This window comes from Lotus japonicus, chromosome 6 (assembly GCF_012489685.1).
Source record: "Lotus japonicus ecotype B-129 chromosome 6, LjGifu_v1.2".
Lineage (NCBI taxonomy): Eukaryota > Viridiplantae > Streptophyta > Magnoliopsida > Fabales > Fabaceae > Lotus > Lotus japonicus.
The window spans coordinates 57,178,791-57,205,469 of record NC_080046.1 but is presented as its reverse complement, the minus strand read 5'-3'; the positions used below and the strand labels follow the sequence as shown (position 1 = coordinate 57,205,469).

Here is a 26,679-nt window from a genome sequence, read left to right as displayed (position 1 = left end):
GGAGGTTCTCAACTCAAATAAGTATTTTTAACTTAAAAATACCTTCCTAAGATTATAGGTCCTAATGAAAATTTCCAATAAAAGAGGTTCTGAAAAAATGGAGCACAGACATTGATTTCAACTTAGCAAGCTATTATTAAGACTAAATACTTACAACATAATTTCAACTTTACTTTTTCTGAAAGTACTTTATAACAAGTTTATCTAACTATCTCAAACTATATGAACTTTCAAAGCTCTTTTGTAGCAAAATGAAAGCTCTTCTGCCCCCCCCCCCCCTTCCTACCTGCTGTACAGGCCATCTTCCATATAAAATTACAACAGAGCTATTGAGGAAACATAAAATCAAAATGACAAATAGTTTGGAAACCCTTTTCCTACTTGTTTTCATTCTCTACCTCCAGCCCCTTTTTTTCTGTCATTCTCTTGTATGATGTATGATACCTGAGAAGACGTTGATGAACAAGAATTCAACTGGTAATGTCGCGAGGAATCCAGCACCAGCCTGATAGTACCAACTCATTTACTCATCAGGCGGGTTTTGTAAATGTATGCAAAAGAATCATTAAGCATCAAGCTTTGAGTGACCAAAAGAAACAATCTAAGAGAGTGGCTATGAATCCTTTTGGGCGCCTTCCCCACCATTAGATCTGGCTGCCTGGAACTGAATGGCGTACCGTCTCTGCAGTTCTCTAAGCCTATCTAACAGTTCCCGGAAACTTGGTCGGCAAGCTGGATCGCTGGTAGTGTTGGACAAAGTTGTAAATTTAGCATAAAATGATTAGTAATTGCACAAACTTGGCTTCAGATAGCTTAGTAAGACTGATAACCAGAATGTTTGATATGAAAAAGTAAGCAAAGATGGTTTAGATAAGTAAGTATCCATGACAAGAAATAGGAAATGTTGTTACTTTGAAAATCCATGTTAAGCTAAGATATCCAAAAACTATACATGCTATGATCTGTTAACTACTTAACTATGTTGGTATGAGTAAAAACCCAAGTACCCAAGTTATGATAACAACTTCCAAGGCTTTTGACCAAATAGGGTAATATTGTAAACTAATTATTATTTTTTAGAGGGAAAAATAGAATTCTTATTCATCAATCAATCATATTACAGGTGAGTTCCCCACCCTATATAACCACTCTAACTAACTCCTTGAAGTCTCTCACGTGATCACACAAGCAAGGTTTCCAACTAACTAACTGACTGCAAACAGCTAGCTAACCATATTACCTGATATACTAACTATGTGTATCACACACCAAGACAATCAATGGTGAGAACAGGCTTGATTGTGAATGAAGTTTGCAAGACCTTTCATGTATATCCATCAGTAAATCAAAACCATCTGGATTAAATTAACAAATACCTCCACTTCCTTATTGTAAACTAATTATTAACAATTAACAGTGTACTTTAAAAACAATATAGCAGTGTGGGGAGGGTTCCCAATAAGATAGTTGACCTGCCACATCACTAGTAGGCAGTAGCACTTATCTGCATGACTCTTTTATAAATGCCATGAGAACTGTGATGGTGATAAAAAAAACAAAGAAAAATGGATATTGTGTCATGAGAAAGCATTACATTGAGTGAAATTTATTCATATGACCCACTTTCTGTATTAAAATAAATAAATAAATAAGGGGGGAAAAACTTAGACAAACTCCACTAATGTAAAATGCTGTCATGGGATTTTTTTAAGAAGCTTATTAACTTAGCTTCTTAAAAAAGAGCAGCATTGACAAACTCCACTTATAAGAGTACAGTGTACTTTTTGTCCCATTGCAATAAGTCCCTATTTTAATGTTATTCATAAGTGATGTACATCTCATTAGTGACATTATTTTATTCAATAAGATAAACATATAAAAAAGAATTACAAAAAAAATTCCTTTTTGTGTCACACACCTAGAAGGCTAGACCTAGTGTTTGACAATTTTGACAAAAAGTGTTAAAACAACCTAAAATATTTTTTATTTTATAAATGTTCAAGAGTTGGTTAAGTAGACTTCAAGTGCTTTTAAATCCTTAACACGAGCAAGTAAACACGCATACATACATATATATATTATGATATATATATATATATATATAGATTTTGTATATTTAAATGAAATATTTTAAAAAATTATTATATTAATATTTATTTGTCTTGGGTACACTGCATGAGTAGAACTGTCCATGTAGGCGTAGGTCATTTTAGGTAGCTAAAGTGGACAAGCACCAATCATGTGGCAATGATGATAGTTCTATCCCTAAAATACCTAAGTCTAGGTTTACAAAGGTATATACTAGGAAACATAAGGGAAGTAAGCCTTAGAAGGTTACTTCTAATATAGCTGCTTAGCTGTTATGCTGATGTCAGCAATACAATTCTGTTAGACAGCTAGCAATTAGTATAAATAGGGATTGGGTCATTCAGTTGAGGAGTTATCGAGTTGGTTAGGATTTGGGAGATTCTGGATCTCGAATTCCAGAGGCTAGGGTTTGTGTTGCATTCCAGTTTCCATCGTTGTAATCTCGAGTTCAACCTCAATTCTTGAGAGTTGATACTCTGTTTTCTCAATAATACAGTAGTTGATTCTTGAGTTCATCATTGTTGGTATCAGAGCTCCATCCAGGAGCTGTGGTACCATTCTATGGTTGCTAGTAGAATGGAGTCTCGTGTTGATGCAATCGAGAGACTCATCGAGTTGATGAGTCGCGACAGAGAAGAGGATCGTCGAATTCGAGAGGAAGAGCGCCGGGAGCGCGCGATTGAGCGCGAAAGAACTGAGGAGCGGTTTCGCGCATTGGAGAAGATTGTGGAGAATCTTGCTGCGAAGAGTGACGGTGAGAAAGGGAGCGAAGAACGCACAGGGAAATTTCATCGCAGAACAGGGGAGGAGAAAACGATCGAAGGAACAGAGAGTGAAGGTGATGTTCAAGGAGATACAGTGAATGAGTTGCGTTCTGAGGTTTCTCACACTGAGCGATGGAGGAAATTGGAGATTCCAGTTTTCCAAGGAGATGAAGATGCCTATAGTTGGATTCAGAAATTGGAAGGTACTTCAAGCTTAAGGGAGCTACTGAAGAAGAAAAGGTCCAAGCAATTATGGTTGCATTGGATGGAAAAGCACTTAGCTGGTATCAATGGTGGGAAACCAGCAACACTGCCACAACTTGGGACAAGTTCAAGGAAGCACTGCTAGCCAGGTTCCAACTTGCAGCAGCTTCAAATCCTTTTGCAGCAATCTTGGCACTCAAGCAAGAAGGGAGTGTAGAGGAGTTTGTGGAGCAGTTTGAAAGGTTTGCAGGAATGCTGAGAGGAGTGGGTGAAGAAAACTTCATGGACATATTTGTCAATGGCTTAAAGGAGGAGATTTCAGCAGAAATCAAGCTCTATGAACCTGACACACTAGCTGCTATGGTAAGGAAGGCTTTGATGGTGGAAAAGAAGAATATGGCAGTGAGCAAAGCTGGAACCAATGGTTCTGCCAGGTATAATAACTCCTACAAGTCCAATTTTAAACCTTCAACTTATCATAAAACTGTTACAGTTGAATCTGGTGTGAAGAGTGGAGGAAATTCAGTAACACAGGGATCAAATTCCTCTAGTGGAAGTGTTAATGACAAGTTTGTTAATAAAACACCTAGAGGCAACCCATTTAGGAGGCTAACAAGTGAGGAGATGAGGGAAAAGATTAGGAAAGGAGAATGTTTCAGGTGTGAGGAGAAGTTTGGTCAGAATCATGTGTGCAAAAACAAGCAATTTAGAGTCATGTTGCTGGCTGAGGAGGAAGAGGGAGCTGATATGGAGGAATATGAGTTGTTGCTCGAAAATTCAGAAGAAGTGTTGGAGTACAAGCGTCTCTCATTGCTCAGTATACAGGGAATTTCCACAAGAAAGTCCCTCAAGGTGTGGGGAGGGTTGTTGGGAACCAGAATTATAGTTCTTGTAGATTGTGGGGCAACTCATAACTTCATTTCAGGAGCTATGGCTAGGAAATTGGGACTTGTTGTCACAACTACTTCCACATACACTGTAGAGGTTGGGGATGGGCATAAGGTGGAGGGAAAAGGAGTTTGCAAACAGGTAAGAATTCAGATACAAGGCATAGAAGTGGTACAGGACTTCTATCTTTTTGATTTGAAAGGAGTAGATGTGGTTCTGGGGCTGGAATGGCTCGCTGGGTTGGGAGATATTAAGGCCAACTTTGAGAAGCTCACCCTGCAATTCAAGTTAGGAAACCAGAAAGTGAAGTTAAGAGGGGAACCTGAGCTTTTGAAGAAAAAGGTATCCATGAACTCTTTTGTCAAAACAATACAGCAGCAAGGGGAGGGATATATGTTACATTACCAGCTGCTAGAGAAAGAAGAAGCAGTTGCTGAGGAGACACCAGCTGAATTAAAGACAGTTTTGCGGCAATTCCCTACTTTGTTTGCCTCTCCTACAGAGTTACCTCCTAATAGAAGGCATGATCATGCCATACACCTGAAGGAGGGGGCTCAAATTCCTAATATCAGGCCTTATAGATATCCCCATTATCAAAAGAATGAGATAGAAAAGCTTGTAGCTGAGATGTTGAATGCAGGCATAATAAGGCCTAGCATTAGTCCTTATTCCAGCCCGGTGATCTTGGTTCGGAAGAAAGATGGAAGCTGGAGATTTTGTGTGGATTACAGGGCATTAAATAAGGTGACAGTGCCCAATAAATTTCCTATTCCTGTGATAGATGAGCTGTTGGATGAGATTGGCCCAGCTAAGGTGTTTTCCAAGATAGACCTGAAATCTGGTTACCACCAAATCATGATGAAGGCTGAGGATGTAGAGAAGACAGCATTTAGGACTCATGAAGGGCATTATGAATTCATAGTAATGCCTTTTGGACTTACTAATGCTCCTTCCACTTTCCAAGCACTAATGAATGAGGTTCTGAGGCCAGTCTTAAGGAAGTATGCTTTGGTCTTCTTCGATGACATATTGGTTTACAGCCTCACTATGGAAGAACATGTTTTTCACCTCACTCAAGTACTACAATTGATGGAGCAGCAAGATCTAAAGATCAATGGAAAGAAAAGTGTGTTTGGCAGGCAACAAATTGAGTATTTGGGCCATATACTCTCTGCTGGAACAGTAGCTGCTGACCCAAAGAAACTTGAGGCAATGTGGATGTGGCCAGTGCCTAAGGATTTGAAGAGTTTAAGAGGCTTCCTAGGACTCACTGGATATTACAGGAGATTTGTAAGGGATTATGGCAAAATTGCCAGGCCATTGACTCAGTTACTCAAGAAAGACAGCTTCTTATGGGGAGCAGAACCACAAAAGGCTTTTGAAGCCTTGAAGCAAGCTCTCACTGAATTACCTTCCCTTGCTGTTCCAGATTTTTCCAAGGTATTTGTCCTGGAAACTGATGCATCTGGAACTGGTTTAGGGGCAGTTTTATCTCAAGAAGGCAAACCTTTGGCTTTTTGGAGTGCAACCTTATCTGATAGGAGTCAGGCCAAGTCAGTTTATGTGAGAGAATTGATGGCTGTGGTGAGAGCTGTTCAGAGATGGAGGCATTATCTCATGGGTAGGCATTTTATAATCAGAACTGATCAAAAGAGTCTTAAGTTCCTTACTGAACAACAAGTGCTGGGGGAGGAACAGTTTAAATGGATTTCCAAACTGGCTGGTTATGATTTTGAGATTCAATACAAGCCTGGGAAGGACAATTCAGCAGCAGATGCAATGTCCAGGAGAAGTTCTTATTGCGCACTATCAGTCATTAAGGTTAATGATCTAGAGGAATGGCAAGCTGAACTCATGCACGATGATAAATTACAGGCTATTATGCAGGATTTGATTGTGGATCCTGATTCTCATAGGGGATACACCTTGAGAGACCACAGATTGTATTACAAAGGCAAGTTGGTTTTGCCTAAACTTTCTAACAAGATTCCTATCTTGTGCAAGGAATTCCATGCTTCTTTGGTTGGAGGACATTCTGGTTTTTTCAGAACTTATAGGAGGTTGGCTGCAGTGGTTTATTGGGAGGGAATGAAGGGGGACATCAGGGATTTTGTGGCTCAATGTGAAGTTTGTCAGCAGAACAAGGTTGATAACTTGTCTCCTGCAGGATTACTTCAACCCTTGCCTATTCCCACTCAAGTGTGGACTGATGTGTCCATGGACTTCATTGGTGGGCTTCCTAAGTCTAAAGGGAAGGACACTATCTTAGTGGTGGTGGATAGGTTGACAAAGTATGCACATTTTGTTCCTCTCAGTCACCCCTACACAGCTCCTGATGTAGCTGCTGCCTTCTTACAAGAAGTGGTGAGACTTCATGGTTTTCCTAATACTATTGTTTCTGATAGGGATTCAGTTTTCCTGAGTAGCTTCTGGAAAGAATTGTTCAGACTTTCAGGGACTAAACTGAAGTATAGCTCTGCCTATCATCCCCAAACTGATGGCCAGACAGAAGTTGTGAATAGATGCCTTGAAGTTTATCTTAGATGCTTGACTGGCTCTAGACCAAAACAGTGGGTTACTTGCTTACCTTGGGCTGAGTTTTGGTTTAATAGCAACTACAATAGATCTACAAAAATGTCTCCTTTTCAGGCTCTTTATGGGAGGGACCCTCCTTTGCTACTCCATGGCACTACAATTCCTTCTAAGTTGGAGGCTGTGAATGTTACAAGCAGACAGGGATGAACTATTAGGGGATTTGAGAGCTAATCTTTTGAAGTCCCAAGACATGATGAGGAAATATGCTAACAAATCAAGGAGGGATGTTGAATATCAAGTGGGGGACTTGGTTTATCTCAAGCTTCAGCCCTATAGAAGAAGATCCCTAGCTAAGAAGCTTAATGAGAAGCTCAGTCCTAGGTTTTATGGCCCTTTTCCTGTGGCTGCTAGGATTGGTACTGTTGCTTATAGATTGGATTTGCCTCCTACCAGTCGCATACATCCAGTTTTCCATGTCTCCTTACTCAAGAAAGCAATTGGTACTGGTTTCCAAGTTCAGGACTTGCCTTCTGTTTTGACCGAGGACCATGAGCTGCTGGTTGAACCGGAGGAAGTGCTTGCTGTCAGAGAATTGACCCAGGGAGTTGTGGAAGTGCTTATTCAGTGGCAGTCCCTTCCTGCTTGTGAGAATAGCTGGGAATCAGCTGAGAAGATTCATGAAGCTTTTCCCACCTTTCCCCTTGAGGACAAGGTGGTACTTCTGGGGGGGGGGGGGGTATTGATGATAGTTCTATCCCTAAAATACCTAAGTCTAGGTTTACAAAGGTATATACTAGGAAACATAAGGGAAGTAAGCCTTAGAAGGTTACTTCTAATATAGCTGCTTAGCTGTTATGCTGATGTCAGCAATACAATTCTGTTAGACAGCTAGCAATTAGTATAAATAGGGATTGGGTCATTCAGTTGAGGAGTTATCGAGTTGGTTAGGATTTGGGAGATTCTGGATCTCGAATTCCAGAGGCTAGGGTTTGTGTTGCATTCCAGTTTCCATCGTTGTAATCTCGAGTTCAACCTCAATTCTTGAGAGTTGATACTCTGTTTTCTCAATAATACAGTAGTTGATTCTTGAGTTCATCAGGCAACACCTCATGACATTGAGTTCTTATTTCTGTTTTATTTCTTTTTAATGTGGAGAGTCAAGTACTGTGGATAAGCACCACTGATCATGGTACTGCCACATAACACAATTGTTTCTTATTTTTATTTTTTAGTAGCACCTGTCCACATGACATTTTTATAAGAGAGATGAGGACAAGAGCCATTAGTGACATCACAAGATGGCTGACAAAACCACCCAGAATGCTAAATTGTTTTGGCTTAATTGCATTTTTCATCCCTGATGTAACATGATTGAGCAAAATTGATCCCCTTTGTTTAAAACGAGTGCTTTTGGTCCTACTTGTTTTTTATGTGAGCGATTTTGGTCCTTCCGTCAATCTACCGTCAGAAAGCTAACAGAATTTGCTGATGTGGTCTCATTAATTGACGTGGCTGGCCATGTCAGCATTCCACTTGGATAAATAATTAATAAAACCTTAAATTTCTAATTCAGTAACTAATTTTAAAAAATAATTTAATTTCAAAATTTAAAAATAATAAAACAAAACCTAAAAAAGAAACCTTATCTCCCTGTGATCTCCATCCCTGCCTCCTCCTCCTTCTTCTTCTTCTTTGTGCCGTCCCAGAAGTTCTCCCCAAACCCAGGACCCAACCTTCTTGTTCCTCTTCTTTTTGGTCAATTTACTTCTGGTGGTTTTTTTTTTTGACTAAATTTCACTTTCCCATTTCTCATTTATATTCACAAATTTAGCATTTCCCGTTTCATTTCCCACAATCACAATTAGGGTTCTTCCTCTTCTCAACCCAGATCTCCGATTTGGGGTAAAAATGGAAGACACCGTCGTAATCGACCTCGAAAACACTCCTCCGCCGCCGTCACAACCACCTCCTCCTTCTCAAGATCCGAAACCTAATCGCCGGAAGAACGATGCTCTGAAGCAGCGGAAGAAGGATGCCGTTTCTCTTCTGCAGAACCTACGGACCTCTGAAGAGAAGCGCGCACATGTTGAGCTCCTCGAGAGGGAGCTCGAGCGGTTGTTCGGATACTACGGGGAGGTCATGTGTGAGAGGGTGGTTGTGGAGTTGAGTCAGTGCGGGGGGGGTCGCGAAATGCTGTTGTTGCGGCGCTGTTGGAGGAGAGCGACCTCCCGCTCTCGAAGCTAGTTGATGAGATCCATGATAGGCTCACCAGAGAGGTCGCCAGCGGCGCGATCGTGCTCGCGGAGCCTGTGATGGCAGCGGCGGTGAAGGGTAGCGTGTTCGTCGTGGGGCAGAGGATTATGTACGGCGTGCCCAATACTGATACTGATGTGTTGGAGGATCATTCTCAATCTTGTCTCAACTTCCAAGCCACCCAGTAGTTTTCCCCCAAAAGGGATTCTCATTTTCTTGAGATTTCTCTTCCTATATTGTTTTGGGGCAACCCCGTTCCCAACATGTGTGCTTTTCATTCATGTTTGGATTTTAATTCTTGATTGAGTTAGTTTTAGGTTTGTTGATTGGGTTTTAGGACCATGACCGTGGACCTGAAGCTAGAGTATTTTGCCTAGTCTCTCACAAAATGATGTTTCTGGTTGGATCTGAAGCTGGAGGAAATGCCAAGAAGTTGGATCTGACCATGATGTGCTGAAGCTGAATGCAAGGGTTGGTGTTTTTGTTGTGTTCTCTAAGGAGTTAAATTTTCTGGGGATGAGTTTTAGAATTCTGGGTTTTGTCCATGAAGAAGGAAGATGAATTTTCTGGGTTTGGTTGAAGAAGATGGAAGATTGCCATGAAGATTTGGAGATTTATGTAATTCTGGGAATCTAAAATTAAGATGAAGAAGAAAGAGATTTAGATTTTTTTTTTCAATATTTGTTATTTAATTATATTTTTTAATGTGTAATTAACCCTTTATTTTATTTATTTTATTATTTAACAATTATCCAAGTGGCGTGCTGATATGACTTGTCATATCAATTAATGAGTCCACATCAGCGAATTCCGTCAGTTTTTAACGGCAGATTGATGGAAAGACCAAAATCGCTCACGTTAATAACAAGTAGGACTAAAAGCGCTTGTTTTAAACAAAGGGGATCAATTTTGCACAATCGTGTTACATCAGGGATGAAAAGTGCAATTAAGCCAATTGTTTTCAAAGTGCACTATTTTTGTGATTAGTTTACAATTTTGTCCCTGTTTAGTTAAAGCTACAACTTCAAGATAGCTACATGAATTAATTTCAGCATTAAGCTCAACGGCTGTTTGCCCTACTTTGATGAAACATCAATTGATATCTGTGTTTGGATATTTATAGCTGAGAGGAAGAAATGAAAAGTATGAAGCATGACATAATGACAAGATTGCAAACCTTTGCCAGCAACCCTCTATTATAGAAGCCCACTGTGGATCAACATCTTCTGGAATTTCTAGCCGATTGTTCATAAAACCAACAGCTCCAATAACCTGCAAGAGCCATGAAGCAATTAACACGACCAACGTGTGCATCCTCTACAGGAACGTGGTTTAACTTCAAGCAATGGAATAACAAAACTAACTTATACTAAATGCTTGAACAATGAAAACAATTTTTCAGTGGTCTTCATTCAATAAGCTTAACTATCACATCACTTTGCATATCTATTCATTTTAATAAAAAAAATACCTGCATTGTGTTGAGAGTATCCCAAGGGATCTTTTCAGTCGCAAGTTCCCACAATATCACCCCAAAGCTGTAAACGTCAGACCTGATGTTCCCAAGAAACAGCAAATTAGATATCCGAAGTGGGATTTTAGTGAGAACATGAGAGAAAAAGAGAGAAGTAGAGAACAATTGAGAGCATAAAGCAGACGTACTTCTCATCAGAGGGTTCGTTACGAAGAACTTCAGGCGCCATCCATTGAGGCTACAAAGCGCAAAAATGCCAGGATAATCAGCAAGATATTATGACTCTGTAGAAGATACAATTTAAAGGGCATAATTTCAAACAGATCAATGATCTATAGGCCACAACAAATGAGAGCCTACCGTGCCCTTTCCTGTCCGAGTTGTGAGATACGTCTCATGCTTAAGACGTGAAAGACCAAAATCACCAACCTGTTCAGCCAACACATGATTAGGAGTAGCTAAAGAAAAAATAATACTATAATTCCTTAAGGAAATTATACAGCCAAACATATGAAGAATAAAAGAAAAGTGACAAGTGGCAGACCTTGACAGTCCAGTTCTTATCAACTAGAAGATTTGAAGACTTCAAGTCTCGATGGACAATAGGTGGGTGACAATGATGAAGATAATTTACACCTCGAGCCTATAGAAAGTGAAAGCATACACATTGCTTCAATTTCACTGATAGAGATTCTTTCTTATGATAACAAATAGAAGTTAAAGTCAAAACCAAGTAGTGATCTAAGAAGAGATCTCTTAAAACATCGAAAAGGGAAAAGAGATGGAAAAGATAGTGAACATGCCATTGCCTCCATTCCCCCACAAACTTCAGCATCATAAGAATGTGATATATTTACTTAGAACAAATAAGATATATATATATATATATATATATATATATAGAGAGAGAGAGAGAGAGAGAGAGAGAAATAGAGATATTGTCCATGATGATGTTATTAAACACTTACAATATCTAAGGCCATAAGAACTCGCCGTCTCCAGTCAAATTTAGAAGTATTCCTCTGGAGCAAACGGAACAAGCTTCCACTGAATTGATAAAATAAAATGGTTATAAAAATTATCAGCACAAATCAATATTTTGTGACATAGCAGAAAAAATTAGAAACTCCGTGCTCTTGATACAGAGGATATCAGAAATAAAGTTCAGGACAAACCGTGGGAGAAACTCTGTTACAATGCATAGACGTTGAGGTGAAGTCACTGCCCCCATAAAGAGAAGGATATTTGGATGGCGAAGTTTTTTCATGACAGATACCTTCTCATAAAGAACATTGTCAAATCAATGTCATAAATAGGAAATTATAGGGAGGTTCAAATTTAACATGGAAACTACCCAATATAACGCGACATGTCTGATTATGGAAGTAAATGCAAAAAATAATCAAAGAGGAAATCATTAGGAAGTGGAAGAACAAGTGTATACCTTAACCTAATAGCTACGGCTCCACTATCTCTGACACGGTTTCAGCATTGTTCCAATTCTGAGTTATACGGTTTTACCACTTCTTCCAATTTAAATGAAACATTTTTAATTTACTATTTAGAGTTGTAAAGCTATCAATATTATATAATCTTAGTTAAAACACTGATATCATGTATCCATGTTGTCAAAGTAAATTGGAGTAAAATGTCAGTTACTTTGAGGGAGAGAATATGTATGACAAGAGCAAGAGCATATCTATTGGCAGTATGAAAAAATAAGCTTCTACTGATCCCTTTTATGTGTTTGCAGAGTCGGCAGGATGATAATTGATCCTTATTGAATTGAATATAACCAAGCTAAATGAAGCAATCTCAAAAGTATGGTTCGTAGACTGAACCAAGTTTGCATATTAATACACCAAAACTCTTTCATATAGAATCAAACATGTATGTGGATTGGTGTAAATAACAAATAAAAGCAATATATATCATGGAGAAAAAAACAACAAAGATGATTTAACTGTAAAAATATCATGAAAGTAAAATCCAAAAAAGGAAACCTATTATATTCTAGCTCTAAACATAAAGGAAATTAGACTGCCAAAAAGCATACCTCTTGTCTGAAGGACAGTATCACATCATCTGTGTACTCTTGCTTTGAGAAAACCTTGACGGCAACATCCTACAGAAAGATAAACACAGGTTGAAATCAGAACTGCAGCAAACAAAGTTTAATTAACACTTATCATATGCATTCCAAAGGTTTTTCAGAATTTTAATGACACCTTAATTAAAGTATTGTGCGAATTTCAATTTAACACAGTAGAGGACCTCTGTATTAAATGCTAACAATTCAAGCTGCAGCATAACAATTTCAGTAATACATACTAAAATATTGAACAAATGTTTGATATAACGTTCTTTATCATAATAACTTTAAACCGGAAATTACAGGGAGAGAAAAGAACATACTGATCCATACCACAGAGCATGATACACAGTTCCACAAGAACCTGCAAGGAAACAACAGAAAGGTAAATAGAAAACACATAAAGCATACACAATAACCATCTATCACTAGATATTTCGGTTTGAAAGCAAGGGCATTATCAGGGCCTCATAAAGAAGCAAATAAACTTAACAAATTACAACTCAAAATAAAGGTAATATGTCAAGTTTGTTTACACAACTTGTCTTTTGGTTGACCTATAGATATTTTCAAAGCTTATTTTCTCAAGCATGCAACTTAGTAAAGAGCATGAGTACCTTGCCCAATTTGTTCTCCCACTGTCAAGTCATCCCACAAAATTTCATAATCCAAGCTATCAGTGTCAATGTCCACCTTATTATTGGCAGCAGAACTGCTGCCACTCCCACAGCTGCTGGTACTGCTTGTGCTATTAACATTGAAGGAGGACCAGGATCCTGAAGCCTCATTATTAACAGGTTGATTACTTTCAACTGCCTGGCTTTCTGGCTTCAACCTGACAGATAAGTTTCTCTGGTTAACTGTCTCTTTTTCTTGATCACCCTGTGACCCAGGCCAAGCAACGCCGACATTCTTTCCCTCGGATTCTTCCCGATCATCTCCTCTCCATGGCCATGACATTGTTCTCTTTTGAATCCATGCTTCAGCCTTAGAAGTTATGATCTTGCGAATAGGTTTTCCTTCATTCTCATCAACAGAGTCCCTCAAGTTTTTTCCTTGGGATTTCTCCTCAACTTGAGAAAATACACCAAAAGGAGACTGTGGCACCCCTTCTCTGGGTGTGCTAGCTCCACTGGAATTCACATCCTCTCTCTGGTCAGAAGGAACATTATGCTCAGAATATTGACTTTCTCCACTCCCACCTTCTCCTCCATCAACATTATTATCTCGAGTCCGCATCCTAGACTTAACTTTGTTACTCACCTTCGATGCCTGTTATAACGGTCACAACATCAAGACATGCCAATTGCCAAGCTATACTTAAATACAGAAAAATAACAGCACAAGAGCAAAAAAAGACTAACCAAATTTGAAATTTTTGATGCTAGAGAAACTTGAAGTGGCTGCTGAGAGTCAAGGACTAGTTTACTTGTACTCCCACTTCTAGGAAAGTTGGAACCTAAATCTGGTGCTGCATTCTTCCCTCCTGACAAGGGAACTCTTGTTTCAAGAAAGGGTCTTGAATCACTTGAGACACAAATAACACCAACCAAGCTTCCATGATCATCATAGAAAGGTGTATTAGTTGCCACAGCAATGAAACTCTCCCCCATCTTATTCTTCACAGGGAATTTACCAGTCCAACTCTCTCCCATTTTCACACGGTTGAATATATCATTAGCTAATGCAATTTCTCTAGGGTCTACCACCACCTCAATCCCATCATGGCCAAGAACTTCAGCTGCTGCATAACCATACAGATTCTCAGCACTAGGGTTCCTGCAAAATGATGACCAAACAAACTCAACCCAAAAAACCAGTAAAAAAAAAAAACAAGTTCCTAGTTTTCTCCAAATTTGCAACAAAACAAAACACCCCACATGAAGAAACAGTAAAAACTCACTCACCAGTACACGATACGACATTGAAGATCAAGTATATGAACAGAGTGACCCATTGACTGCAAGATATTGAGATACTTGCCACCATTTTGACCACCACCACCACCACCGCGACTCTCTCTCTGCAGAGGAGAAGAAGGAGCTTTGTTAGCAGCACCGCCACCACCAGCGAGGCGTGAACGCTGCGGTGAGACGGAGTGAGACCTGCGGCGTTGAGAGAGCTTGAGCTTGGACATTTCTTGCTTGAGGTGAACGTGACCAGCTTCTAAACGTTCTATCTTCTTGACAAGCTCTTCCTCTGCTTCTGGGGTACCCATTTTTGGAGATTTCACGATGACCCAGAAGGTGAAACTCGATCAAGTTTTCAAGAATGAAAGAAGAGAATCTAAGAAGAAGAACAGAGTAGAGAAAGAGAAGAAAGGGTCAATGAGCTCTTTGTTGTGTGTTTATTTATTATAGTTATTAATTGTTTCTTTGGAGTGTTGCTTTTGTGAAAAAATATCAAGAGATGATAGATATGTATATTGTGTGTGTCTACTAGGTGCTGTCTAGTGTAACGTGAGACACCAAGAAAGTGAAGACAACAAATAGTAGCTACCTGAAATTAATGTTAAAGAAATGAAGGTAATGAACTCTCTCTATCTCTAACCTTCATTTTGGTTTGAAAGTTAATGGAAAACAGGGGTGTTAATTGCAGAATCAGGGGAAACCTTCATATTTACTTATTTATTTAATTGGATCATTTCATTTTATGTTAACCAAGTTAATCACAACATTACAGCTTACGAGTGTTGGTCGCAGTTGTAAAAGTGAATGTTTAAACCCCTAGATGGAGAGTTCGAATCCAAGGAACCGCAGTCTCGGAAAGACATTTGACCTTTACCACACCTGAGTCTCAGTTGGTAAGGACGAACCACTTTTTCTCAGAAGTTTGTGCATTCGAGTGTCATTGCCGATGTGGGGACTGTGTTGATTGTGTGTTCAAAATCAGCTGTCGATGTAAGGACTGTGTTGATAAACGATTTATAAGTACCACTATAAACGACCTATGGTCCTAGAAGTATGCAATGACCCATGATGGTGATGGTGACCGGAGCTAATTGATTTAACTATTATATAAAATTATTAAAAAAATAGTGAAATTCTTTTACTTTGTAATAGTATAAAATTAATTATTTCTACATATGAATACAATTTCTAGCATTTCCAAACCTCTAGTATTATATTTTCTTCATTTTTTTTCTTATTGTGACTGTGAAAAACTGTTACAATTGAGTCTATCGATTAAATGACTAAGCGACTGAAATGAGACTAAAAGAAAGTAGTTATATAAGAAGCTACAATGAGCAATTTTGATGAACAAAGAAACAATTTTAAAAAACTTAATCATGGATCCAAAGTCCAAACATGTCGTGAGATATTTTCATTATGTTTCTCTTGCAAGGTTTGATAGTTGAGTAGTGCAAAAAACTCTTTTTAAGGGGTGTGGGTAATAGTAGAGAGGCACAAAATGCTATTCTTTAATTATACCAATGTCCCTAGACATGAACGGAGACATGAACATGTCACATGTGCCTTTACCTAGTATCCTTTTATGCTAATTGACACTCGAGGGCAAACATTTTCCTATAAATTAACCTGCTGAATTGGGTTTATATGATCTTGCTACCAGCTGGAACATTTTCAATGTTATAGTCGGTTTATTTCAGCTATTGGAACTGCCAATATCCTTTTACATAAAAAATCCCAAGAATGTTTGAATGAAAGAGATTTTATTTTTTTAAATTTTTTCTATCTGTATCAATTTTCAATGTTACATAGGCGGTTTACTTCAGCTATTAGAAATGCTAATATAGAATGTGTTAATTACGTTCCTCACTCACATGACTCACTAAATAAGGAATGGGCATCGCACATGATATAGTGGGAGTAGACGAGTAGTAGAAACTTCTACTAATAAAGAATGTATTAGAAAAAGTTTAATTTTTAAACCGCATGTATCATCTACTTCTGCTAATGCATTTATATTCGAGTCGAGATAAAACTATTTGAGCGGCAAAATTTTCTTCACCAAGCATTTAACACAATTCTATTTTCATAAACTTGAATTTGACAATTTTTTAATTTAGAACAAGTTTGTGTTGGTTAATCTACTCACTTTTTATCGAAAACAAAATATTGAGAACCTTGCTAACTACTACTATGATATTGGGCGGCTTGAAGATGTTTAAAATTTATGAGGGCCTTGCACCCACTTGAAGGTTGGGACCCTCGAAAGAGACAATGCACCGAATGAAATGAGGCTATCCATCCTTCTGTGTTACAGTTAAGGGATAATATGATATAATATTCGTATTTAATTGGAATTAAAGTTAGAGTTGCACTGCTTTAAAGTTTGACTTGTCACTTGAACAGAAAGTGCCATTCCCTCAGTAATTGGACATGAACTTCCAAGCAGATAACACAAATCAGCAATATAGCTTTTTCTCTTTTTTTATTTACTCTTGGGCGATGTATGTGTGTTTGGGAATATGTTTTCATGTTTTTGGAAATATAGTTTAAAGAAGAAGTGATTTTGGTATGGTTATTCAATCAGTGCAAACAATAAACATTAACACTAAGTTTGAGACAAAAAGTGAACATGACTTTTTTATGGATCGAGTCATTGAGATGAAACTTTCTTCATGTTATAGTTAGCTGATATTCACACAAATGCTATTTTTATGAGAGGAAAGGTAATTTTAAAAGGTTTCACACATGGGTTAGTTTCCATATATGTGGACTAGTTGACCTTTTTGCTCCCATTAAAGCAGATTATCCATGTCCAAATTAAAATGATTCACAAGGAAAACTATGTAAAATATAATGTACAAAGAATGTTAAGTAGCATGGAATGTTTATCTATTTAAGACCATGCATATATGTGTTCATTGTTCAGACTTCAGGGTTACTACATGTCACAGGTAAAGAAACAAATAATGGAATATCTTTTTCAAGGGAGCTACATGTGCAAAAAAGTAAAGTAACTTATCTGGCAAGATGTACCTGGCCATGAACTTCCATTGTGTAGTGCAACCTTTTCTTCAACAAAAATAATCGACTCCACTCCATAACCAGATAAAGTTAACGCAGAAGCTTTTCATTATGCTGCATGGTATGAAAAAAAGCAAGTTTTAGGAACCTCAATATTCATGGTGCTTTTCAAAGTGCTACAGTGTCTGCTGATGTGTGTTATTTTCACAGGCAATTCTTACTGCCTTTTGCATACATTGGAGATGCTATTAACATCTTGTTTCACAATCTTAATTTGAATCATCTTATTTTTGTAAAATAATTACATTTCAATATTTATAAAGTATATCAGATTCCCAAGTGGTTTGCTGGTTTGGAAATTTCACCCAACCAACAAGTCCTCAATTCGAAACCAGCGCAACACCGAAATATTTTAAAAGTATATTTATTCTCTCAAAATATATAACCTCATGGGACAATGTAAAATGATTGGACAATTTTCCAACATGTGACATTTGAATGGTGAACTCAAGAACAAACACTACCAAGCTTTCAAGATCATAAACAACATCTGGTTTTTAGTTATCTATGGATATTCACTCACTAACTAGTGCTTTCTGGACTGGCAGTTGTGACTAAGCCCGTTTGGATATGAACCAAATAACACTCTTATTAGAGCTTATCTACTAAAAATAACACTAGATTAGCTCCAATAAATGTTCTTTGGTCTGCTTCCAAACGGGTTCTAATTCAACTATCAATGTGCTGAAGAATAAAATGAATATGCAAACACCCACACACCAGTACAGATAAAGAAAGAGAGAAATGCATATTCATTTGTTATTCAGAAATGGCTAGCTTTCACCAAGTTCCAAAAAAATACAAGATAAACCAGCTTTTATTACAGAGAAGGAAGGAATGTACAGGTGATGGTGGAAGAGTAAAGTAGGGACAGGGGAGTAGAAAAGCAACAATGCGGATTGTTGCAGATAGAGATTATACAATTATTAGTAAACATGGAAACAAGTGGTGTAAGCTGTTACTTTCAGAACAGAGCAGGAGATGAATGCAGATCAATCCAAAGAGCAGTTTCCATTGCAGCTGCTAATGCAGTAAGCACTTTGCCTGGACTGTTTTGCAGTAAATCCACTTGGCCATGAAGATGTACACATACCGGTGACACAGCACTTTATCTACTCTCCCATTAGTTTATCAGTAAGATTTAAGGTTACAATTAGGTACAGATTAACTAGCCACTCTTGCCGCACTGAACATGTTTTGTCAGGGTGCAAAAATAGCAACCCAAATTTGAAAGAATTAATTGTGACAGGGATAACTGGCCAGGTCAGTCTGTTCTAATGGTTGTACCTTATGTTGCTTTGTCTGGTGAGTGTAATCCGAGCATATGACACAGCAATCTATCTATCAGTCAACATGAGAGGTGCTGCCTGAGCTTTAATCTTACAGTTTCAAAATACCTAGTTAACACCTTTAGAGCTTCTGCGTGTCACCGGTAGTTCAAGTAGAACAAAGAAGTAGCACCGTTCTGCCTCCCTGATGTATTGGACTTCGCCGTTCATTAACTTCAGAATCTTCCTGCTCATGCATAGCCCTAGGCCTTCTTGAGTCACCCACCGACTGTTATGAAACATGTCTTGAACCAATTCAGAAGGAAGACCTTCACCAGGGCATACCAACCTTCGCAAAACATAGAAAACAAACATTCTCAAATAGTATCCAATTGAAAATAATAACCAGGTGAAAATTGACTAGACAGAAAGTTAGGTCTAAACCAAATTCTAATATAGTATTAGAGTTTATCTAGATCTGTGTATTAGAATCCACCCATACATGGATGGACCACCCGCAGATGTCCAGTCCTGCGCGTGATGATGGATGTGTTAAGAAGTCTTGTTTTAACTAGAGATATGACTAATAAATCCTTATATAGGGTAGATCAACCCTCACCTCTAAGCTAGCTTTTGGGGTAGAGTTAGGCCCAACCCAAATTATAAGACAGAAAACACCATTCTTTTAGCACTAAACTACAAGTTGTTAAATATATATACATCTAAGAACTGGAATGATACAATGCATTTGCAACTTTATCTTCTTTTCTGTAATCTCTTTGAAAAATTATGTGAAATGTCAAGTAAACATAAGGGATGCTAATAGTAAACCTCTTTTTATGGTCAGCCAGAGAGGCACAGGGAAGGTCTTTTCAGTAATCCACAATTTACTAGTCACTGAATGGTTAATTAAAAGGTATTGGTATCTTCCTTCTTAAGGGTGAGTTCAAATGGGAAATTCAAATTTTAGAACAGCCTACATTACAATGGTTCAGAATATTCAAATATTGCATTGTCATATTAAAACAGTAAGTAAACCTGAGGTTCTTGTAACCCAAAGATGTAACTATCATTCATAAAACCTTATTCCATTGAAAAAAATAATGAAGATAACATGAGGGTCATGCCACTGTACCGAAATTCAGCATGGAGAAGGGTGAGCCCGTCTGAAATTTGCTTTATTTTTGGGTATACATGAGTCTCTACCCAGCCATCTGGAGATGGTGCATACCGCACAACATTTGATAAGAAATCAGCCAATACTTGTTGAATCCTCAACTGATCACCATAAACAGCCAATGTTTTGATTTCTTCAGGAATATCACGAATCAACTGTAGATTTCTTTCTCTTAGCAAGACCATTACTTGACTAACTACTGCATTTATGACATTCCCAAGCAAGAATTCTCCCCTTTCAAGCTCCAGGGACCTAACAACAACAGGAAATAAAGCAGGAAGTTTAGAAGGACATTAAATCAAATAAGCAGGCTAGAGCTAACTATCAAAGACCTCAAAACATGAAAGTATCAACCTACTAGCAAACCCTGGTAATTTAGGATAGAATTGATATGTTATACTCAATGCTAGATATGATTCGCCAAGTTTACATATCCAGCCAAGAAGGCAGTATACATATCTGATTGATGGGAGCTTTGTCTGAGATAGTCTATTTAAAAGAATCATAGAAGACAAGTGATATTGATGCACAATCACATCATTGGCAAACACATAAAACATGGACCTTTGACAAACTACTGATAATCAAGGGTGTTGCTGTATTTTGTCAGATCAAAGCAAAACATCACAAAACTTCATGACATTGATTAAACATGGATAGGGACAAAACCGATCAGAAATAAAGAATTTGAAAAGACCTTGGATTGACTGCATTAAGTTAATTTTCACACAATTTTGCAGAATGCTAGAAAATTCTAAATAACATCAACTGAGACTTTTTAACCTCAGTTATAACGAACAATATCAAAAGAAAAGAAAGCTACCAATTAAACAATTAGTTAGTTAATAAAATTGTACGATAACATACATGATTAGATCTTCATCTTGTTATGATCATCAAGAGTATGTACCAGCATGCTTTACTTAGATTCTCGAGAACACAAGGTATTATTCTACTTGTTATTTCTTTCCATCATTAACAGACAAAAGAATTCTCATGTTCTCATTCTTTATCATCAACCAGTCAGTATTATCTAATAGTATCAGGAGTAGGACTATATTATTATATGGGGGAAAGACGATGTAGTGAACTTAATGACTAAACCAGGTTTATTTCAATGCAATATAACTTTGAATTTTCCTACAATTCGTCATGTTTCAAGCCTAGCAGGTTTCATATGAGGGATGCCAGATTTATATAGCCAAATATTACAACACTAACATTCACTTCCACCACAATTATAAGATTTTAAATGATTGCTTAGAAAACTCACCCATCCTCGATGCTTTCCAGATCAACGTCCCGTATTATCTTTAACATTTGCTTCTCACAAGCAGCACTAGTCTCAAGAAACTGTTTTTGCTCATCCGTCAAGCCTGTAGCCTCCAAAAGAGAGTTTGTAAAGCGTATCCCGCTCAAGGGATTTTTTACTTCTTGACAAATATAAGCTAACTCTTTCATCCTAGCAAAGCAATTCTTCTCTTGTTGTTTCTGGACCTTCAGAGCCTGTTGAAGTTCAGGACTCACAATTTGCAAAAAGCAAAAAGCCCCAATGATCTGACCATCTATGCTAACCCTCTTATTTGCAGTCAAGAAAGTTTGCACATATTTTCCATGCCGGTCGAGAAATGAAAAAGGGAATTTATCTGTATCTTGTCCACCAAGCGCATTGTGCAAGACAATCATAAACTTTGTTATAGCATCTGAACCCTTTAACTGACAGCAGCTGCCAAAAACCTCTCCTACTAACAATTTTCCAATGACATCTGCACGACCCCAACCAGTGAGCTTTTCCATGGCATTGTTCCACTCTAAGCAACATGTGTTATCATCCGATGCAAAAATGGGAGGGATCAGTGGATTTGGGCTGTGTACAATAGCTTTATAGTCACCTTGTATGTTAATGAATTTGTCCATTACAACTTTTTGACCAGTGACATCCTGACCAACAAAGCACACCCCAACTATATTATTTGTATAATCCTTGCTGGAGCAAGCATTCACCACTACATAAACTGCCTTATCTTGATGTTCTGGGCCAAATGTCCTCAATTTTATCTCAACATTCTTATCTTCTTCACCTGTACTAATTAAACTCAAGTTATGCCGTTGTACAACCAATTATCAACAACTTAGTTCTCCTAATGCTAAACTAAGTAAACTCAAGATATGAGTTCATTGTATTTCCCAACATTTCATACTTCTGTTATACTAAGCAAGATTCCAACTTTTTTATCTTCCCACTTCCCCCTACTCAAACCAAGTAAACCATATAGTTTAAGACTAATAGATAAAACTGCTAACTAACCAACATGGAAAGACACTAGATTGAACCGTGAAAATTTTCACAATCTTCTTATTTTTTCTTTTTTCATTAGTTTTGCATTGTAAAACAGTTGAAATCTATGCCCACATCGCAGTCATTATTGAATTACCAAAGACTCGACTATTAATTGCATGATTGTGTGTGCATCCATTAGTTTGTGCTCAGGAATTTGAAAAAAGTAGCTATTTATCTTGTTAGAAACTATTGCTTTCGACTTGACTGTGTACTACAGTTAAAGTATTTTATAAGCCAACTAAACTTCTAGTCATCAGGTTAGCAATTTAAATAGAATTTTGGCAAACAAAAAATGGCAACATTGGCATGCCCTTCCTAGTGGTTTAACCAGTGTTCTCCTACCCAATAAACTAAATGAATATGCCACAAAACTAGAGATTTAGAATAAGTACCTTTTAAAGCACGAGAAAGAAGCCTGTCCACAGTTTCTTCAGACTCCTTATACACAAGATCACGAACCAAGGACTTCCCCATTGCCTCTTCAACTGGGAGACCTGTCAATTCTGAAACTTTTACATTCCACCCATTTATGTGGCCCTCAACATCAACGGCAAATATGGGAGCAGTGGCAGTTTCTATCAACCTAACCATCTCTCTAGCCACGGAACTCAGTTCATCCACCCCTTGCAACTCTAGCTCAGCCAGATGGGTGTTCACAACAGCCTTAGAATCGCTATGTTCATCCTCCTTGAATGAGTCCCGCAGGATAAGCTGCAAAGAGTGAATTGCATCCATCTCCGCATTATCCCACGGCGAACTACGGCTCTTCACCACTTCTAAAAATGCCTTGAAGGAAGAACGGGGATGCATCCGCTGCCCATCATCCTTATCCTCCGGGTGATGCTTTGCACCACCCCATTTTATTTCCTTCGCCGTGTGTGATCTGAACCAGAAAAGAAAATCCTTCTCCGTTATATAAGCAACAGCCATGCCACAAACCGCATCCCCAAGTGAAGAAGCCCCAGGGTACCCAGCATCAGCCAAACTATCAGTACTCAAACCCGTGGAATCACCATGAAAGGCCAACAACCAATCAATGATATCCCTTATCTGAGACTCACTCGGGGTGACACCCAAAGGGTAGTAGCTCCCTTGGCAATACAACGCAGCGCCATCACACTTAACCAGGTCCATAATACTAGGACTCTGAGTAACAATCCCAGCAGGAGAGTCCCTGAGAAGCATGTCACACAACAGGGTCTGCGTCCTCAAAACTCGCTTCTCCAATGACTGCGCCGCCATCTGAAGCTCCATGTTCAGCTGCAGCCCAAAAGCCTGCATGAGGAACTCACAAGCATACCTCAACGGAAAAGGGATACACCTAGCAGAGGTGTGGTGACAAACAACAAGCCCCCACAGCCTCATCGAGCTCCGGCCACCAACCCCAACCGCGTCATCATCATTCCCATTGATGATAACCGCCATCACCAACGACGCGATAGAACCCATGTTGGCCATGTACTGAGCATGGCAACCGTGAGGAGCACGGAGCGTGGACCCCACCAGACACAGAGGCTGCATCAGAGCCTCATCCTGAACCACACCCACAGGACTAGCATGACAATCCACAATCATCCTAACCCTATTCTGCTTGAACAAAAACCTCGAAGCCTGAGGGATGTCCGTGGCAGGGTAATGCAAACCCATGTACGGCTCCAAATCTGCCCTCTTGCTCTCCGCCACAACCTCGCCGTGCTCATCCTCATGGAACTTGTAAACCATCACCCTGTCGTAGCCAGTAAGCTCCCGGACACTCTGCACAACCGCGTCACATAGTAGCTTCACATCACCGCCGGGAAGCGACTGTAGCTGAGAGATCGCGCGAACGGCGAGCTTCTGAGACTGTACGGCGCCGGCGATGGAGAGCGCAGGGTCGTCTGACCTAGCAGGCTCCAAATCGATAACAACACCGACATCAACGCGGTGGAGGATACCGTAGAAAGGCCTACCGGAGGTTCGAGAGTGGATCCAGAGAGGGTTCATGAGGCTGATCTCACGGGCGGCGAACGCCTTGTCGAGAAGCACCGCGGAGGAGGGAGAGAACAAGGAACGAACATCGGTGCCGAGCGCGAACGACGAAGACGACGAGTCGTCATCAATGGAAGGAACCGACTGCGGAGTTATCCCGAGCATGTCACGGGCGTTATCGGAGTAAGCAAGGAGGCGGAAGGACGGGTCGTCAACGGCGATCATGCAACCAAACGGCTGGATGTAACCACCGCGCTGAATTCTAGCAAGATAAGCGGTTATCTGCTGCTCCGGGACGGACTCCACCGTGACACGAAGCGAGTGGGAGTAGTCAAAAGACTCGCCGGACTGCTCGTACACGGCGTGAAGCCTCGCGTCTTCGGTGTACTGTGCGATGGCTTTCCGCATCATAACCGATTCTCCTCCTCCGCCGCCGCCGCCTCTCTTCAACTTCTCCTCCTCCTTTCCTCGCTCTACTACTGAGCCAGAACCACTTCCTCCTCCTCCTCCTCCTCTTCTGCTTGCTGAAGCCATTTTACACAAAATTGAAAATCAGAATTCAGGATCAGAGAAGAAGAAGTGTGATAGGAGAAGAGTGGAGAGTAGCAGAAGCTAGCAGTGTTATGGAACTATCTTTGATTTGGCGTTTTTCTTGCCCGCGATTGCTCGATGGCCTCACTTTTGTTACAAAAAGTTAGTTCCGATGAGTTCGGCTCCGGTCACCACCACAAAACATAACATGCTTCTTATCGCTCCCCGACATAATTCTTACATCGGCGAGAATTGAATACACAATTTTATAAGGGAAAGTGGTTTGTTTTTACCGACTATTGAACTAAGATGTGCTGGTTACCTCATTGTCTTCGGCGGTAGGCAATGAATCTATGTCACAAACCTTTCACCTTATCTATCTCTAATTGTGGGATTATCTTATTAATATCGGATTACGTCAAGTGTCTTTGTTAATTCAGCTTCAATCAATTTTCAAACGTTTGAAACAGGGGTGGGCCTATAATTTAAAGATAAAATAAAAGTGCTTTACTGCTTGGTTTCCCTTTATGTTTACAAGATTAGGTTTAATGCTGATTGGTGTTAAGTTTAAAGAAAGATTTAAATACATATTTAGAGGAGTTTTATGAGGCCAAATTACTTCAGGAATGAAAAAGTAATGAATTCTAGCTACTACGTACTCTCAAAGGTAGTAAACTTTGCAAGTGAAGTTAATGTGAAATCACAGTGTACTTGTGATGAATGAGTATGTATATTGACTCACTAAGACTATATTTGAATTTTTTTGGTTCCATAGACTATATTTGAATTTATAGTTATGTTCTTTAAAAATAATTATACATTTTCGTTTTAATTATTAGTGTGTTTGATTTCATTTTTATAAATCACTTGGATGCTAAAAAGTAAACACTTCCAATAATAGGTAGCTTTTGGGGAAGGCGTACTAGGAAATTATGTTGCTGGAAGAGTATTTATATGGACTAATGTTAAAGTGATTTAGATACATTTAAGTATAACATAAATGATTTTTCAATTCTGTATATAAGAGTGTTATATTCATTTTTATCTTAAAGTGTGTGCAATCTATATTCGTATTAGTTGATGAAATTATAAAGTACAATTGTTCATGCATGAAGATCGATTTAATATATGTTTAAAATTTTTTCTACAATTGACTCTAAAGTTATAATTAATTATGAGAAGAAGCTTATATGAATTGTGATAACTGATAAGTAATCTATGAGTTTCAAAATTGATTTTGAGAAGAAGAAAAAGTTTGTACGAACATATCATTAGTCAAATGCATGCGTAGATTTGACTGACTAAACTTTTATATTCTTATAATCTTACAAATCAAGGGTCGAAATAACTCTTCCATTAATAACTAGTCGACACAAAAATTACAAATAGCATAATTGCATTGTTGATTGCACCAAAACCTAATAGAGGATCTATTTAGTATTGATTCAAAGATGTAATAAATTTTTACAATATAAGAACAGGGTAGTGATTGATGTCTTGAAGACATGCTCATATTTAAAAGGGTTGAATTAGAGAAACATTTGACCTAGTTTAGTCTTTTGTACTCACTAGGTGAAACAACACCCATAATTGAAGAAAAAATGTTGTAATAGTTTACAATCTTAACTCAAAAGTATCAATAACAGTTGCTGAATTGTAACATTGAGTGACATATATGTTTAGCGGGAATTTTTAACCGTCACTAAACGGCTAAATATAAAGTGTAAAAAAATTTATAACATATTTTTAGGCTATACAGTGTCAAACCATCATAAAATTTGTATTTGAAATCACACACACTTTGTGACGGCTTAACATTGCTAAAAACATGTTTTGTGCTCACTTTTTAACACTTCGCATTTAGCAGCAATTGAAAACTCAACTAAATACATATGTCGCGCAAATCACTCTTATACTTTACTGTTATTTTTCCTTTTATAAAAAGAGTTTAATGGTTGTGTTTTTTGCTCATTTTTTAACACTTCACGTTTAGCAGCCGTTGAAAACCCAACTAAATACATATGTCGCGCAAATCACTCTTATACTTTTACTGTTATTTTTCCTTTTACAAAAAAAGTTTAATGACTATGCACTATCGGTGT

At 38.5% G+C, this 26,679-nt stretch overlaps 2 protein-coding genes across 3 annotated transcripts; both read right to left on the bottom strand.

Moving 5' to 3' along the window:
* Window positions 1–111: 111 nt before the first annotated feature.
* LOC130724230 (serine/threonine-protein kinase STY17) lies at window positions 112–17,331 on the bottom strand. The gene is made up of 14 exons (XM_057575417.1): window positions 17,245–17,331; window positions 14,206–14,584; window positions 13,663–14,077; window positions 12,916–13,570; window positions 12,622–12,662; window positions 12,263–12,331; window positions 11,382–11,482; window positions 11,175–11,253; window positions 10,751–10,849; window positions 10,567–10,635; window positions 10,395–10,444; window positions 10,204–10,285; window positions 9,910–10,004; window positions 112–740 (listed from the first exon to the last, which is right to left on the bottom strand). Exons 2-14 carry the CDS (start codon window positions 14,514–14,516, stop codon window positions 614–616), a joined length of 2,193 nt encoding a protein of 730 aa, XP_057431400.1. The 5' UTR covers window positions 14,517–14,584; window positions 17,245–17,331; the 3' UTR covers window positions 112–613.
* LOC130724229 (phytochrome B-2) lies at window positions 17,209–24,887 on the bottom strand. 2 transcript variants are annotated; one of them, XR_009014460.1, is made up of 5 exons: window positions 22,471–24,887; window positions 21,011–21,818; window positions 19,696–19,989; window positions 18,580–18,909; window positions 17,209–17,346 (listed from the first exon to the last, which is right to left on the bottom strand). XR_009014460.1 is itself a non-coding variant. In XM_057575416.1 (4 exons), exons 1-4 carry the CDS (start codon window positions 24,578–24,580, stop codon window positions 18,690–18,692), a joined length of 3,432 nt encoding a protein of 1,143 aa, XP_057431399.1. In that variant the 5' UTR covers window positions 24,581–24,887; the 3' UTR covers window positions 18,030–18,689. The 2 variants fall into 2 exon arrangements, 1 of the variants encoding a protein (XP_057431399.1); XM_057575416.1 differs by lacking the exon at window positions 17,209–17,346 and having other exon boundaries at window positions 18,030–18,909.
* Between the last annotated feature and the right edge of the window lie 1,792 nt (window positions 24,888–26,679).

What these genes read in the sequence shown, in the direction of transcription:
- LOC130724230 (XM_057575417.1), bottom strand. Translation starts at nt 14,516, where the DNA reads ATGGGTACCCCAGAAGCAGAGGAAGAGCTTGTCAAGAAGATAGAACGT. An exon ending in TTCTTATGGCCTTAGATATT is followed by an intron (nt 10,850 to 11,174) that starts GTAAGTGTTTAA and finishes CACTTTCTATAG; the next exon opens with GCTCGAGGTGTAAATTATCT. An exon ending in AACGAACCCTCTGATGAGAA is followed by an intron (nt 10,286 to 10,394) that starts GTACGTCTGCTT and finishes TGGGAACATCAG; the next exon opens with GTCTGACGTTTACAGCTTTG.
- LOC130724229 (XM_057575416.1), bottom strand. Translation starts at nt 24,580, where the DNA reads ATGGCTTCAGCAAGCAGAAGAGGAGGAGGAGGAGGAGGAAGTGGTTCT. An exon ending in CTGGAAAGCATCGAGGATGG is followed by an intron (nt 19,990 to 21,010) that starts GTGAGTTTTCTA and finishes TGTTGTTGTTAG; the next exon opens with GTCCCTGGAGCTTGAAAGGG. An exon ending in CTTCTCCATGCTGAATTTCG is followed by an intron (nt 18,910 to 19,695) that starts GTACAGTGGCAT and finishes TGTTTTGCGAAG; the next exon opens with GTTGGTATGCCCTGGTGAAG.